This window comes from Nesoenas mayeri, assembly GCF_963082525.1.
Source record: "Nesoenas mayeri genome assembly, chromosome: Z".
In the NCBI taxonomy this organism is placed as follows: Eukaryota; Metazoa; Chordata; class Aves; order Columbiformes; family Columbidae; genus Nesoenas; species Nesoenas mayeri.
Genome location: NC_137542.1, coordinates 51930435 through 51945672, shown reverse-complemented (window position 1 = coordinate 51945672; position 15238 = coordinate 51930435). Strand labels below are relative to the sequence as shown.

Below are 15238 nucleotides of genomic sequence, written 5' to 3'. Positions count from 1 at the left end.
GAAAACTGCTGCGTAATTGAATTTCAGACTGTGGGAGGAAATGAGGCAGCAGATACTGACACTGCCTGTCATCCTGAAATGCAGTGGCATGCAAACTCAGACCAAAACTCTTGCTTCTGTGTAGCCGAGCAAATTTGTGATCATCTCTTGCCTCTGAGCCACTCTTAGGATCCAAGTGTACACTGTGGCTCTTGGAAGATATTAAGATTTTGATCTATGAGTCAGGAAGTCTGTGCACCTGCTGCCACATGAATTTGAAATGCAATGCCAATGACACATGCTGGTGCTGTGAATTAAACTAAATCCCGCAAAAGTAGAGATGTGTGAAACCCTTATTTTTTCAGCATTGCTGGCTGTGAGTCTTACTCCTGCAAGCCTGCCTTCTGTCTCCTATGCTATGAAATTCTTAGGCAGCTACAACTCTGGCAGATAGATGACCTGTATTCCATTGCATTCTTGATCACCAACTACAGTCCTTCAGTTGTGCTTAGGAAAAATGTTTTCTTCTAAGTACTGCAACTGAGCTAGACAGAAGCGTAGAGATTCCTCTTGCTCCCTTGTGAAAACTGTTGCCAACACCTGACTTTGCAAAAGAGTATTCAGTCACTGTCCTGCAGTATTTGTGTTGTGGCTTTCTGTTCTGATGACACATTACCTTCTGGGCAAATAGTGTCTCTTCCTAAATGCCTGGGCAGTGTCTAGAAAAAATTGGGTGTAAATTCATTTAAGACCTCTTAGTACATCTGAAGACAAAGAAGGTATTAAATCCAGATCTTTAAAAAATTTCTAGCTCACACCATGTTGAATCTTCAGTACAATGAAAACAGAAGCCTTTTGGCTTCTGAAGGAGCCCACTTTGTTTTCTTCTTTAGGCAAAAAGTAAAATGGTGTGTAATGGACTTGGCAGAAAAGTACTGAAAGTTATTCAGTTATTACTGAAAGGTAATGACCCGAAGCAGCTACCTTTGCTACCTGCAGTGAGCACAATATCATATCTGTCATTTAGTGGCAGAGTTTTAAGCTCACTATGAGACAGAGATATTGTTCTTACATTTCTTAGTGGTTTTGCATCCCAAGTCGAGCACAACCTGGTCCTTTCCTAATGTTCCTGAAAAATGAGCAGCTATAAAAGGTAGGGCTTAATTGACAATGAGGAAAGTGAAATAAACAGAGCATTAGTTCAGAGACCAACCTCCATCTGCTGCAGAAACTTGCCTTATTTTTACCCAAAGCCCCTCTAGACATTCAGATGTTCCCTGCAAAATTACTGATGTGATGTAGCTTCTCTGCAACAGAAGACACTGAAGTTCTCAAACAAGCACAGTTTTTTGAAGTTTTTTCTGAAGAGGAAAATCTGTTGAACATGATGGAGAAGGTTATTGAGTATCTACCACATTTATGGAACAATGTATACTTGCTTTTCTGTTTCCAGAATAAGCCTCGCTGTATTCCATGCCATGAAAAGCAGTACAGAGAGGAAAAACACTCCAACAGCTCAGAAATGCAAGCAGAAGCATCAGAGTACTTGCCACAGTTTTTAACAGATCTCTGGTTTTCTCCACTTCAACATAAAATACTCAACCCAGGAATTTAGCCCCCTTTCTTTTCCCTATGGAGTCCAGCATAACAAAAAAAAACTGTGGAAGGGGATGCTGAGGAGATGTTATTTTAAGAAATATACAGCCTGTTTAACCTATTTTTTTTTCTTTAACTCTAGCAAAGGACTGTGCTGTGTTAGCTGTTACACTACGTTTGACAATTGTTTGCAATAAAATTATCAGTACCTTAGTTCCAGTTCTGCCAAACAGCAGATTTAGCTTTTATTAGAGGTAGGTATTTGTAAAATTAAGCATAGCAAACCAAAACACAAACAAAAACAGCCACAAAAACCAAGTCTTACATGAAGACATTCAGGAACACTCAAATGCTTAGAGCGCCAAGCAGGAGTATCACCAAAGCACAGAAGTGCCCAGATGCTGTGAACCTGCACTTTCCCGACCTGCCCTTTCGTTCCACACGCACCTCGACTCCTGCGAGGCCACGGCGGCTCCACACAACAAGACGCACACCACGCACCACCCTTCCACCCCCGCGGCTGCAGCCGCGCACCACAGCGGCGCCCGCCCCTAACGGTCCCAACCGCCGCACGACCCAACGGAAGCCTCCGACACGCGCGCGCTGCTGGCGAGCCGCGCTCCTATTGGCTGGCTGGCGAGGCACGTGGCCAGCGGCTGCACGTGGTGCCGTTATTAGGGAGTGCCATCTTGTTTCTTTGGGGTACTTGGGGGGTTGTCGGGAGAAGGTAGGGGATGTGTCTGCTGGTATCTGATGGAGTGCTGGGGCAGGCTCACTCGCTCAGTAGTGTTCCCTATATAGCAGCCATGGGGTCTCCTGGGGGGAACAGGCAGGGGGTTGCAGCTCATGTGTTTTGTCTCCTGCAAGCAGATATGGCAGGGCGACGTGTGAACGAAGAGGACTGGAATGCAGAGATGGGAGATGAGGTGTCACCAGTTCTCCCACCCCTTGAGCAGGTATGGAGTTGCAGCTATTGGGCTGCTGCAGCATGTTTATTTCTCTTACCTTTCCTTCCTCCCCCCTGGCCCTGCAGCCTGGGATAGCTAGTGGGCTGTGGTTTGCTGTTCTTGTGATGCCTGAAGCACTTGGAGGAATTTGCCCTTGCATGTTGAAAAGAATGTTTTCTTAACGAATTGCAGCTTCTCAAAAGTGTTGAGGTGCCTTGCTTCCCTGGAGGCTCCCAAGGCATGGTCAGTGTAGCTGGTTAGTATTGCTCTGACAGCTGCTTAATGCTGCCTCTTAACATTGGGTTGTGAGAGGATGTGTACTTTTTCGAAAAATGTGGCATAAAAGTGACATGTACCAGTAAGTCATTAATTGTGGTAAATGGGCTAAGAATTGAGTATCTGTGTGGATAGGCTAGTGGACCAGCAGAGGCTGGATGGCAAGTAGCAAAAACTGACATAGGGTAGAAACTTGCAGCTGCAGATCAGTTGTGGTAAGGGGTCTTCAAGGAAAGTTTTGTAACTACTAAAAGGAGTAGTTCCTGTTGCCTACCCTTTTTCACTTCTGACGCTTTCCCGTTCCCTTATTAATATCAGATTTAGTGTTTCTGAAGTTGTAAGATAAACTGAGAACAAATGGCTGTTTTTTGGGTTTAAGTAGGCTGCAATTTTTGACAGAAATCAGATTGGTTTGATGGTCCTTATTACCGTCTATTGAATAGTGGAATGGCAGTCATAGAACTGCATTATTGGGGGCTAATGAACCATGTCTTTTGGTGGTAGTTCTTCTTTGTGGGTTAGAGATGAGCTGTAACTTCTCTCTTTGTGCTGTTGATGGTCTTCTAGCTATTTTGTTTGTTGTCTTTTTTTGCTAGCAGTCACCGAGTTGCCATTTTGTTTTAACCACAGCAACAAATAGAGCATGAGTGACTCTTACAGCTGACCTTCATTGTTAAGTCAATATAGCACTTCATGTTGTTCACAAACTATATGGTCTGAAATGTATGACTACAGTAGGAAGGATGAAGAATGCATCTGTTTGAGGATTGTAGATAAAACTTTGACTATAATTTACAGTGTGTTGCTGCAAATATGGTAGGCTCCTATAGGAGTTCACTCTTACTGAAAAGAGCAGATTTTCTCCACACCAGCACTTTACTTGCTGCTCTTTTATTCAGGTACCAGTACTTTTACACTTTTAAGAGATCTTTTAATTTTCTAAACTGAATGCTACTCCTCAGTGATAGAGAACTGGCTTTGATGTCCTTGACCAGCAAAGTTGGTAAAGAGAAAATAAATGGAACCTTATATTTTCTTGATTACAGTGAGTTGTTTCCTGGACTCCTTTGTTTGGAAAACTGTGGTCTTATCAAATGAGCTTCTGACTTTTCAAGCAGGTTTAAATGTATATAGAAACCAAGTTAACTTAATTGCATCTATAGCTCTGTATGTGTAAGTGGTTCTCATCATGATGGTTGTCTTCTAAAATGAGTGAACATGGTCACTGTATTCTGCAGAGGGATTCAGGCCTTTTTATGTGTGTTTTGAAAGTTTTGAATACTCAGTTTTTTAAGGAAGAAAAGCAAAGCTGTTTGTGGATCCTGTATAGGCTTATGTAGTATCTTGTGTAGAAATCCTTCCTGTTCAGTTTTGCTATTTTTTACATAGCAGCAAAATGCTTTGGTGTGAAATGGAGGAAAAGATACAGGAGTGTAGTGAGAGATAGCTAAAGAATAATGTTTTGCTGCTTTTGGTGTTTTTGAGTGAATATTGGTATCAGAAGAAACTGCAGAAAACTGGAGGAGAATCTGTAACAAATCTGCGATTGTTGGCATTGGTCTTAATGACCATTTAAATTCAGCCTTGAGGAAGAGGTGGGAGGAGGAGAGGTGAATGGCTTGTCCAGATGGATATGTAAGACTAAAAGTAAGGTTGCCCAAAGAAGAAATTACAGCATATGCTTTCAGGATTTTATCACTTTGGGTTTAATTTCCTGTAGTCATTGCCAGCCACACTGAAGACTATAAAAGCTATAGTAATATTTAAAAGCACAGTCTTGAAGTAAAAGCCTTGGTTTATGTGATATTCCTTAATCATCTGGTGTTTTGGTTTACTAGTACATGTCTGGCTTGTGTTAAACAGTTAAACATGGCTTTTACTGGAAATGAAGTTTATCATAAGAGTAAAATGTGAAAATTAAGTGCTGTTCTGTATTATTTTCAAATGGAGTATCTGAATCTTTGAACAAATGAACATGGACTGTCATATTTCAGGTAGTTCTTTTTAAGCTATTTTGTAGCAGAAATGCAGTTTATGAAACTGATGAAAGCAGGTTTTTATTAACCATATGAACAGACTGAAAGGTTGGAAAAGAAATGTACTTGAAAAGATTATGGTATTGTTTTGAATGATAAATGTTTCTTGTATTGGAGGTGTAAAATCTTTGTTGACATGGTGGCTTCCATAAATCAGTGACAGAAGGTTAGATGGACTTAAGTCACTCTGTGTCACCTGTGTATAATGTGGTTTTGGTGACATTCAGGTGCAAACAGTATGCTCTTTCGGATACTGAAGTGTAACTAAATTGAAGTGAACAGAAGAATCTGAGAGACTGCATTTCAGAAGGTGCAGGAGGCAACTTCTTTCGAGTGCGAGACTGCATTTGTGTTTATGTACTTTGCCTGGCCTGGGCTTAACATGATGATGTTCCTGTTTTTTTTCTTTTTGTAGTCTAGCTTATTTGGAAGACCAAATGGCCTCTCATCTGACTTCAGTCCAAGTGCAGGTTTGTTCAGTGTGTGAAAGGCACTTTTGATTTCAGTGACATCTGGGGCATTTGATACCTTGAACAGTTTAGGAGGTTAAAGAAAGCCACAATATTTTAATGTGGAGTAAGCAACATCAAATTATATGGGTAACATGAGTAGACTTTCCTTTTGATCCTCAGCATTTCATTTTTTACTGCAGTTAAGTGTTGAATACTACGTAAAACTTCTAATGAGAATCAATAGGTATTACCTCAGAATCATTTCTAAAACAGGCTCTGCTAAACATGAACAGTATTGAAAATAAATAAGGTTACATGTAATGCGCAGCAGTTCTATCAAGGTCCTGTCTGACTGTTGTGTTGAAAATAAGAAAAAGTCACATGAAGTTGTTGAATAGAGACTTAGATCTATTTAAACCTAACAGAACCACAAGACAAAAACATTGATGTTTGGTATCAAGTTTCTGTAAAGCACTCTTGATTTAATGAAGTTGATGCCTTTATAAACTTGAACAGAAGTTTTAGATACAGAAGTTAGAAGAAGTTTAGATAACAAAGTTTAAATATGAGAAGCTGGGGTTGCTGCCGAAAGTCGTTTTCCCCAGGCTTTATTTGTTTGACTCTGCAGTAGTCAGATCAGGAAACAGGTATTGCTTAGAACTGAAAGTCTGTGGAATAAGGCAGGTGGGGTGTTCACATTGTATTCTCTGAACTTTGGAACGTTCTTTAAGACTGCTTAGTATTTTAACTTAAGATAAATTGAATTTGAGGTAAAAATTTTGAGCTTATTTAGTTGTTTGCACTGTGGAAGAACAGCCTAAACTTTATTTTTGAAATTTGTGGTTAGCACAAATTATGTTGATATGAGAGAACCATAGAACAGCTCAGGCTGGAAGTGATCTTGAAAGATGATCTGGTTCAACCTTTTGTGGTAAAGGAAGCCTAGATGAGATTATTTAGCACCCTGTCCAGTCCCATTTTAAAAATCTCCAGTGATGGGAACTCCTTAATTTCCCTGGGGAAGTTGTTCAAGTGAATGATTGTTCTTACTGTAAAACATTCTGCCAGTGCAGCTTGTACCTGTTGCTCTTGGAAAGCCTCTGTTTGTTTTTGTGGTTTTTTGCAGCCACGCTTCAAACACTGAAATACTGTTATGTCTTCCCTGAGACTTCTTTAGGGGGAAAAGATCCATCTTCCCCAGTTTTTCCTCACAGGACTGTCTCTTCCTAAGTTTATAACTGCTCATGTGTTTCTGAGCAGTCAGAACATGTTAGTATGTTTATTGCTGGTGTGTCTCTCAACAAATAGGAAAGGCAGTGCTTGTGAAGAGAGCTTGAATTGCAAGTTAGGTGGAAGTGAGTTTTGAAGCTTCATGTTTTTGTTTTGTTTTTTAGAACTCTTTCCTTCTGACTAGCTGTCAACTCTGTCTGCTAACTTTTCCATTACATAAGTATTCTCTAGTTTATGCTTCTTATACTGAAATCATGGTAGAGAAGGCTTTTCTTGATGAGGGTCTTGCTTTCATTGCCATTGTTAACCATTTATTCCTTTCCTGAGTTAGGCATATTGTGCAATTTTAGATCAGCATGAGCAATTTCAAAGGGTCTGTTCTGGTTTAACACAGTCTTTCTGATTCATTTTAGTTGACAGGGAACTCTACCAATGCTTTGAAGCATAGTTAATAATAATGAAGTTGCGTACTTATGCTAGGTACAAGCAAACCTTATTTGCTGTTTAAATAAGGACTTAAAGAATGAAAGCTGTTTGGGAAGTCTAGAAGTAAGGCTTTCAGGTGGTAAGATTATGCATCTTGTTTTGAACTTGGTTAAAATGGTGCATCAGTATTAGGGATTCTTTCATTACAACATGATAAGAAAAGGTTTCTTTTAATTTTTTTTTCAGAAAAGTCTGCATAGGCCTTCTTTTCTCTTGCAAAACTTCTAAATTATCAACAGATTGTGCTGCACCTGATTTAAATTAAGTTCTCATGAGCTGCTCTCTTGTATGCATTGCAGGAGTCTTTTCTCTGTGGTCCTTTGCTGGACTCACTCCAATTAGTGTCTGTTAGCCCCAGTGTGTACTGGTGCCTGGAGTTATTCCTCCCCAGGTGCAGGTTTCTGTGTTTTTTGTTGCTGAACTTCAAGGTTCTTGCTTACCTGTATCTCTAATATGTTTTGAGTTTCCTCTGAGTGAAACACAGCACTATGTTATGTCTGGGTTTTGTATGTCTGCAAACTTGCAGATAGTGCATTCTGTTCCATTCTTTGGGTCATGATGTGGCCAGTGCCTCCTGTATTTGGTGCTGGTAAGGCTCTACCTTGAATCTCCTGTTAAGTTTTGGGGCCCTCACTAGAAGAAACACCTTGAGGTGCTGGAGAGAGTTCAGAGGAGGGCGATGAAGCTGGTGAGGGGTCTGGAGCACCAGGCTGATGAGGAGCAGCTGAGGCAACTGGGGCTGTTTAGCCTGGAGAAAAGGAGGCTGAGGGGAGACCTTATCGCTGTCTACAGCTACCTGAAAGGAGGTTGTAGTGTGGATGGTGTTGGTTTCTTCTCCCAAGTAACAAGTGATAGGACAAGAGGAAATGGCCTCAAATTCTGCCAGGGGAGGTTTAGATTGGATATTAGGAAAAAGTTTTTTACAGGAAGGGTTGTGAAGTATTGGAACAGGCTGCCCAGATAATTGGTGAAGTCACCATCCCTGGGGGTGTTTAAAAGATGCACATCAAATTCTCTTGGACACGGGTTACTGCCAGTATTAGGTTAATGATTGGACTCTATAATCTTGAGGGTGTCTTCTGAACAAAATGATTCTATGAGTGAAGATGGTAAACAGTGTTGGCCCCCATCAGTCACTGGCATACTCTGATAGTGATTGGCCTCTAGCTAGAGTTTGTGTTGCTGAGCTCAACTCTTGGAGCCCAGTGTTTCTCAGTCCTCCTTGCTGTCCAGTTGTGTAGGCTTGCTTCATTGGTTTGTATATGATGATGTTATGTGAGACAATGTCAAAAGCTTTACTTTCTTGTTTTCTGTCTCCAGGTGCTGTTGAAAGACCTAACAGAAGTGAAGAACGCATGCAGGACAATTTTGGAGGTTATTCTAGGGGTAGAGGTAGGATTGCATGGTTAAAATTTGTGGTTTTGAGGTGATGAAGCCTTTCTTTTGGACAAAACATTTTGAATGGAGGACCTTGCAACTGTTGTCTGAGTAGGCTGTGGAAACTCAAATTTTACTGTGTTGCAGCAGTACTGTTGTTGATTTGTGCTACTACTTATGGAAAACACTAGTTACGTTTGTCCTTAGCTTTGTAATTTTTTTGTTTTGTAAAAAGACACCTTCATGATGTGTTTTGTTTTTGTTGAGTGGGAGGTAGACTGTGGACTGAGGTCTCTTTTAAATAGGGTGGTTCTGTAATTTTACTTTTGGGTTTGAGGGAGGGGAAAAAAAAAAACAAAACAAACCCCAAAAACACCCTGACACAACAGCAAAAAAGCCCACCCAACCCATTCAAACCCAAAAGCCTGTCCTGAACTGAGAGATAGCTTTGAATGTTGATTCTTTATTCTAGTTATGGTTACTGTTGAAAGTCTGAACAGACAGTGTCAACCAGCAATTACATTTGGTAGTGGGAGAAATTTTGGAAATTGAGAACTTTCTGGATTGCCTCGAAATCTGGTGGCTAGTTGTATTTGATACATTATGTGTTTTCCTCTTCAGGTACTCAGTTTTGTTGTATCAGAGCCAAATGAGTATTTATAACTTTGGCAATACTAATCCTTATTTCTTTGTAATGTAGACACTCAGTATCACCCTTTAGCTTTGACCGCACAACGTAAAATACTTGACCATATTTGCTAGAAGGCAGGACTCTATGTTTAAAATCTATTTTGTTTACATCTTGTTTTGATTCCATTCTCCCTGGAGAAGGCTTTTTTTCTGATAATATCATTGAGTCATAATGTAGTATAAAAGCAACTGAGTATTAGTATTCACAAATATGCCATGTGTAGGAGTATACTAGTGCTCTTCTGTGGAAAACCTGAAAGCTTGTTTTCTTTGGTATCCATAAATCAGTGTTTAATCCTTGTCTTCTTCCTACTTAGAATAGCAAATGCAACTGTTGTGTGAAATGCACACTGAAGAGGTGTGTAATTGGCGCTTTAGCAGTACTGCCATTTATGGTTCTTAGAGATACTATCGGAAGCACATAGGGCAGTAGAAGCTACTGTCACATAGCATCTGTCTAGATAGTTCTGTGGCCGTAAGTGGTTATGAACCAAGGAAGGTGGAAGCTGTAGTCCTGATTTGGGCATGTTGAGCAAAAGTTCTGACCTGCACAACAGCTGTGGATTTGCTCAGAGTTCTTGTGTTATTTCTTAAAAAAAAATCTAAATAATTTTGGCATCTCTTGGATTGATGCCTGTTATATTAGGGGAATGCTAGACTTGTTTGACTGAGCAGGCAGCAACACTTTAATGTGGGATGATGAACAGTTATGCTGTAGACTCTGGCAATTGCAAAGTAAGTCATAAGCTGTATTTATGAATATTTATATCTAGGCTTTTGTGTGTGAGCCTTTAAGATGTGATTATTTTTTTTAACTTAAAAAAACTCAAATGACACAAATTGCTTTGCACCAGGCATTGGTGGAAAAGGAGCTGCAGATGCTGTGGTAGGATAACTTCCTGGTCTCACTTAGCAGAAGTTTCTCTTTGATAGAACAGATGTTCAGTTGGTGAATAAAGACTAAGGAGTAAATGATGATATAAGTCCACTGCTTGGATCTTACACAGCACCTAAAACTGACCAATCCAAAATGAGAAACACCTTGTTTATGCATGTGGCTGTTCACTTCCTAACACTCCCCAACAGGAGGGTAATTGTGGAAAGGGTTCAGAAATAAATACTCGCTAAATACTTGGCACTGCCTGTGCCAAACAACTGAATAAGCAGTTCTGAGTAATAAAAAAATCGAAATGGCTAGATCTGAAAGGCAGGTTTTCAAATCCTTGCAGCAAAGGAAGCAGCAATTGCGATACTACTTTACTCTACAGTACTTATACCTTCTCAGTTTTCATAATAAATGCTGTCAGTTATTCCGTGACTGAACCAGAGGACTCAACTGACCTGTATCATAACCAAAGAGTTGAAAGTTAAGTAGCTCATGTAGCATATATGCATGTAAAATAAAATACTTCAGTAATGTTTGAATTAATTCTTGCAAAAACAATACTACTGGAGAGCAGTAGACTCTTCTCCTTATCACATTTTTTGGCAAAAATTTTTTTTTTTCATTTTTGCATACGTTCAGGCAGCGTGTTTTGTTGTACTTTTGGTCTGACTTCATAAAATAAGGACTGAAAATAATAATTGCTATATAAAAGGTACCATATCTGCACATGCATAATTGAGAAAACTAAGTTGTGTGCTATGCTGTACTGCAGGCTTTCAAGAAAGGAACGTTAAGGATTCTAATATGAAACATAGCGGTTTTAAAGGATTTCCTGGTGGCTTTGGAGGAAATGTGGGTAGGTGTTGTTTTGGTGTTTTAATTGTTTTGTTGGGTGTTTGGGTTTTTTCTTTTTGGACAGTTTGTGTGGTAACAGCATACTTTTGGTCATTCTTCTGGGTTTGTTGCTCCATGAGAACTAGGAATGTAAAGGTGAAAGCTATGAAGTAGCTTCTCTTCTTCAGCTGTATTATGAAACATGAACTGTGTCTTTGAAAAATAATATTCCTGGGAATAATAGGGCATAAGTTGGTGTTATAAAGAATCTGTTGGGGCTGTTGCATTGTGGATTTTTTGTAGAGTAAATAGCATTAGCTTCAAGCATAGTATTTCATTATAGAAATCTTAGACATGATGTGTCCGCTATGCTGGGTATAACTTACAGGTATGAAAGATGAGCATTCTCTTAATTCTTGAAATGTTTAGGCAAATCACTTAGTTTTATTGTGCTTTTTATCTGATGTCATTAAACAAGGGCTGCAAAGAATAATTGACAGATAAAGATGCTTGATCTACAGATGCATAATGGGGCAAACTAAGTTGTGTACTTTGTTGTACTGCAGGTTTTCAAGAAAGGAATGTAGAGGATTCTGGTATGCAAAATAGAGCTTATAGAGGATTCCCTAGTGGTTTTGGACGAACAGAGAGTAAGTAGTGTTGTGATTTGGTGTGTTGCTGTGGTGTGGTGTTTTGGTTTTTTTTGTGTGTGTGGAGTTTTGTTTGTTTGTTTTTATATTGACTGGATTGTGTGGTAACAACATACTTTTGGTCTTTGCTTTTGGGATTTGTTGCTCCGTGAGGACTGGAAGTGTAAAGGTGAAAGCTATGAAGTAGCTTCTCTTCTTCAGCTGTATTATGAAACATGAACTGTGTCTTCGAAAAATAATATTCCTGGGAATAAAAGACCATAGGTTGGTGTTATAAATAATCTGTTGGGGCTGTTGCATTGTGGATTTTTTGTAGAGTAAATAGCATTAGCTTCAAGCGTAGTATTTCATTATAGAAGTCTTAGACATGCTGTCCACTATGCTGTCTATAGCTTACAGGTATGAAAGATGAGCATTCTCTTAATTTTTGAAATCTTTAGGCAAATCACTTAGTTTTATTGTGCTTTTTCTGATGTCATTAAACAAGGGCTGCAAAGAATAATTGACAGATAAAGGCACTTGATCTGCACATGCAGAATTGGGCAAACTAAGTTGTGTGCTGTGTTGTAATGCAGGTTTTCAAGAAAGGAATGTAGAAGATTCTGGAACAGAAAACAGAAGTTTTAGACGGTTTCCTGGTGGCTTTGGGCAAAGTGAGGGTGAGTTGTTGGATTATTTTTTTAATGTTGACTGTTTTTTCTGGTAACAAAACTTTTGACCATTCTCTCTGGGTTTGGCTGCTCCCTGAGAACTAGAAGTGTAAAGTTGGAAGCTATGAAATAGCTTCTGTTCTTCAGCTGTATCATGGAACCTAAACTATATCTTTGAAAAATAGTATCCCTGGGAATAATAGAGCATAGGTTGCCATTGTATAGAATCTGTTGGGGCTGTTACACTGAGTTTTTGGAGTAAATAGCATTAGCTCTAAGCATAATATTTCATTGTATGAATTTTAGACAGGATAGCCACCGTGCTGTTTGTTACTTACAGGTATGAAAGATGAGCGAAGAGGCAGATTTCAGTCTGGCGTTTCGGTTGACTCTGGAGGAAGAGGAGCATTTGGAGCTCATGCAGGTAAGACTTTTAGTAGGGTGATGAACCTTTCAGATTTGTCATTGCTGATTTGTGGGAGTGCAGCACCTTCTTAGCTTTGCTAAATGTCACTGTGATGATTCTTCCTTTCTGGCATAAGAACCTACTGCAAATCTTGGATTGCTTGTTTGCATGCCTACACAAGACATGTTTGGCACTTGAATACATTTTAGTAATGGAATTTTTGAAGTTGTTGTCGTCCATAAGTTTTTTTTTTTTTCCTTTGTCCTGCTGCTACTGAGTCATTTAATGCACAGGGAAGCAGAGGTGCTAGCCCTGAAATTCAAAGCAAGGCTTTAAGAACTTGCTCAGTTTTGAAATAGTCACTCTAGACTTTTCCACACCTCCTATAAAGGGAAGTGTTGCTTTATGTTTGTCTGGGCTGACAAGATTTGTAGCTCTGAGAGGCCAGGCCTTCCTGATGACTTGATGCTGATATTGGTTTTTGCTCTTTGTCCTTACGGTCCTATATTCTTTCACCACCGATGCTACAGTAACTTGTAACATATGTTTTTTGCTACCTAGAGCATAGTGATCTCTCACAAAAAGTCCCATACTCGTTAAGTAGTGTAATGGGTGTTAGATGGCTGATATTCCCCATGTAGGAACATTTCGCGTGATACCCATAAAATAACTTTTCACTGCAGAAAAGAAACAATAATTAGTATGTGCTTTAAGAAGCAATCATTAATATCTGAAGAACAGTTAACTTGCCTCTGTTTGACTTGGTTCATTCTTTTTCAGATTTTTAGTTCAAATAATGACTTAAGTGTTTATAGAGAGGACATGCTGATACTCAGAGTAGACATAACTGCATACTTGATGCAATTATTCAGTACTTTTTCATGACCATTGTATAAAGTGTTAGCATGAAAAGACTGTTACGAATATTGGTAGGTAATAGTTCCACTAGTCTGTACAACGTTTCATGTGATAACAATTCTTCATAAAGAGTAGTTTATTGCGTGGGAATTATGTCCTTTTATAGTAAGAGAATGTGGATGGATCTGGCAAAGAAACAGAGCAGTTACTGCTAGGCTGTTGTGCTACCTCCATCTCTGAATAGCGGTCACATCACTCTAGTAGTGTCTGTAGAGGTAATGAAGAGGTAGGGCTGTAGTGACTTGTCTTAAAACAGTTATGCTTTTTGCAACTAGAGATACTGTGTAAGCATTTTATATCTTCTGTTGGGGAAATAAGTATTTAAAGGTGATCAAACATCCTGTATGCTGCATACTTGCTTGGATTCTCTGTTACCGTCTTGATAAAGCTGTGGTTTTACAGAGTTGTTTAAGAGTATTGCTGCTGAATTGAGCCTTCCTGATGCAAGTCACAGTACTGCCTGCCTCTTTAGAACTGGTGCTTAATATTTAGAGTTGGTAATGCAGTCTTGTTGAGAATGAGGAATCATGTTAATATACTGCCTTGATGCTGTTCTTTTGTGCTTACACTGCTACAGTGAGGAAGAATGCAGATGAGGGTGCGTGAAGGAGGCATTGCAGGGTCACTTCTGTGGTACTGGTCTTAAAACTGTCAGTTTCATGGTATGGTATTATTGAATGGCTTGAGCTGCACGTTTGAGTAGAGAACATATTAACAGCTTTCATTGTCTTTCTTCTTCTTCCCATTATCTACATTTCTAGGGGTCTTTCTTTTCCAAAGGTGTCTTACATTAACAGATTTATTTTAACCCTGCATAATCAGCAACACAACTTCCTGCACCTGAGGAGCTAGAGGCTGCCAGTTAGGCTTTTTTGTGTGTAGTAAGAGTAAGGACTTTAACAGCAGTATTTTCAGAATTCCTTTAACAGCTCACTCTTAATATAATTTTTACATATATAAAACATGGTAGTTCCTCACTCTTAAGAAAAAATGACTTTGTTTTTCAAGTGGTAATGAAGTCAACACACACACAATATGTGGATGTCAAGGTGAAAACTTCCATGGAGTGGATGTTATAAATGTATGGCTATTGAAATAACAGAATAGTTTTCTCTTCTGATCTTAATACTCTTCTAACTCTTGAAAATTTACTGTGATGACACTGAAGTTTATGGCTATGGCTCTTTAGCTACTTAGAAGTTAGTTATATAGCATAAAACAAGCATCCTCTGATTTTGTATAAATGGTTCTTAAAACCAAGATGCTATAACTGTAAGCATATGTGAGTTTCTTGTTACATTATCTTGTTATTATCTACATAGACACTACCTGCCAAGAAGGATGCAACCACCCAGGATTCTGGCTGTGCAGAGTGTCTGTGCTTGGCATTAGCATCAGAGAATGGTATGGGAGGCACCTGTGTACGATGTGACCAGGTCAATGACTTACTGTGCCTAGTGGCAGAGCTTAGGGAAGAGGTGGAGAGATTAAGGAGCATTAGGGAGAGTGAGGAAGAAATTGACTGGTGGAGTCAAACTCTTTTGACTCCTAAGGGTGTGCAACAGGAGATGGCAAAGCCTTGTCCCTCCTGCCATAAGGCAGATAGAGCAGACCTAATTGATGGAGGGGAATGGAAACAGGTCCCTAATCGGAGAGGTAAAAGAACCCTCTCTCAAACCCTATCACCACCCTTGGTGCCCTTAACAAATAGATCTGAGGCCCTGGACCCTGAAAATCAGGCAGAGGACAGCCAAGAAGATCCACCTGGAGAGCCCCCTGGATGGACCTCATCTACAAAAAGGATTACAACTGCAGCTGTAAGAAG

General features: G+C 39.5%; 1 protein-coding gene across 1 annotated transcript in view; it reads left to right on the top strand.

The window, feature by feature from the left end:
- Window positions 1–2447: 2447 nt before the first annotated feature.
- DDX4 (DEAD-box helicase 4) overlaps window positions 2448–15238 on the top strand; it is a gene marked incomplete at both ends in the record, with an annotated part of 34229 nt that continues 21438 nt past the window's right edge. The window contains 7 exons of the mRNA XM_080362517.1: window positions 2448–2531; window positions 5250–5304; window positions 8323–8394; window positions 10728–10811; window positions 11356–11439; window positions 12015–12098; window positions 12430–12513. Of these exons, the coding sequence (XP_080218643.1) occupies window positions 2448–2531; window positions 5250–5304; window positions 8323–8394; window positions 10728–10811; window positions 11356–11439; window positions 12015–12098; window positions 12430–12513 (547 nt within the window). The remainder of the gene's footprint in view (window positions 2532–5249; window positions 5305–8322; window positions 8395–10727; window positions 10812–11355; window positions 11440–12014; window positions 12099–12429; window positions 12514–15238) is intronic.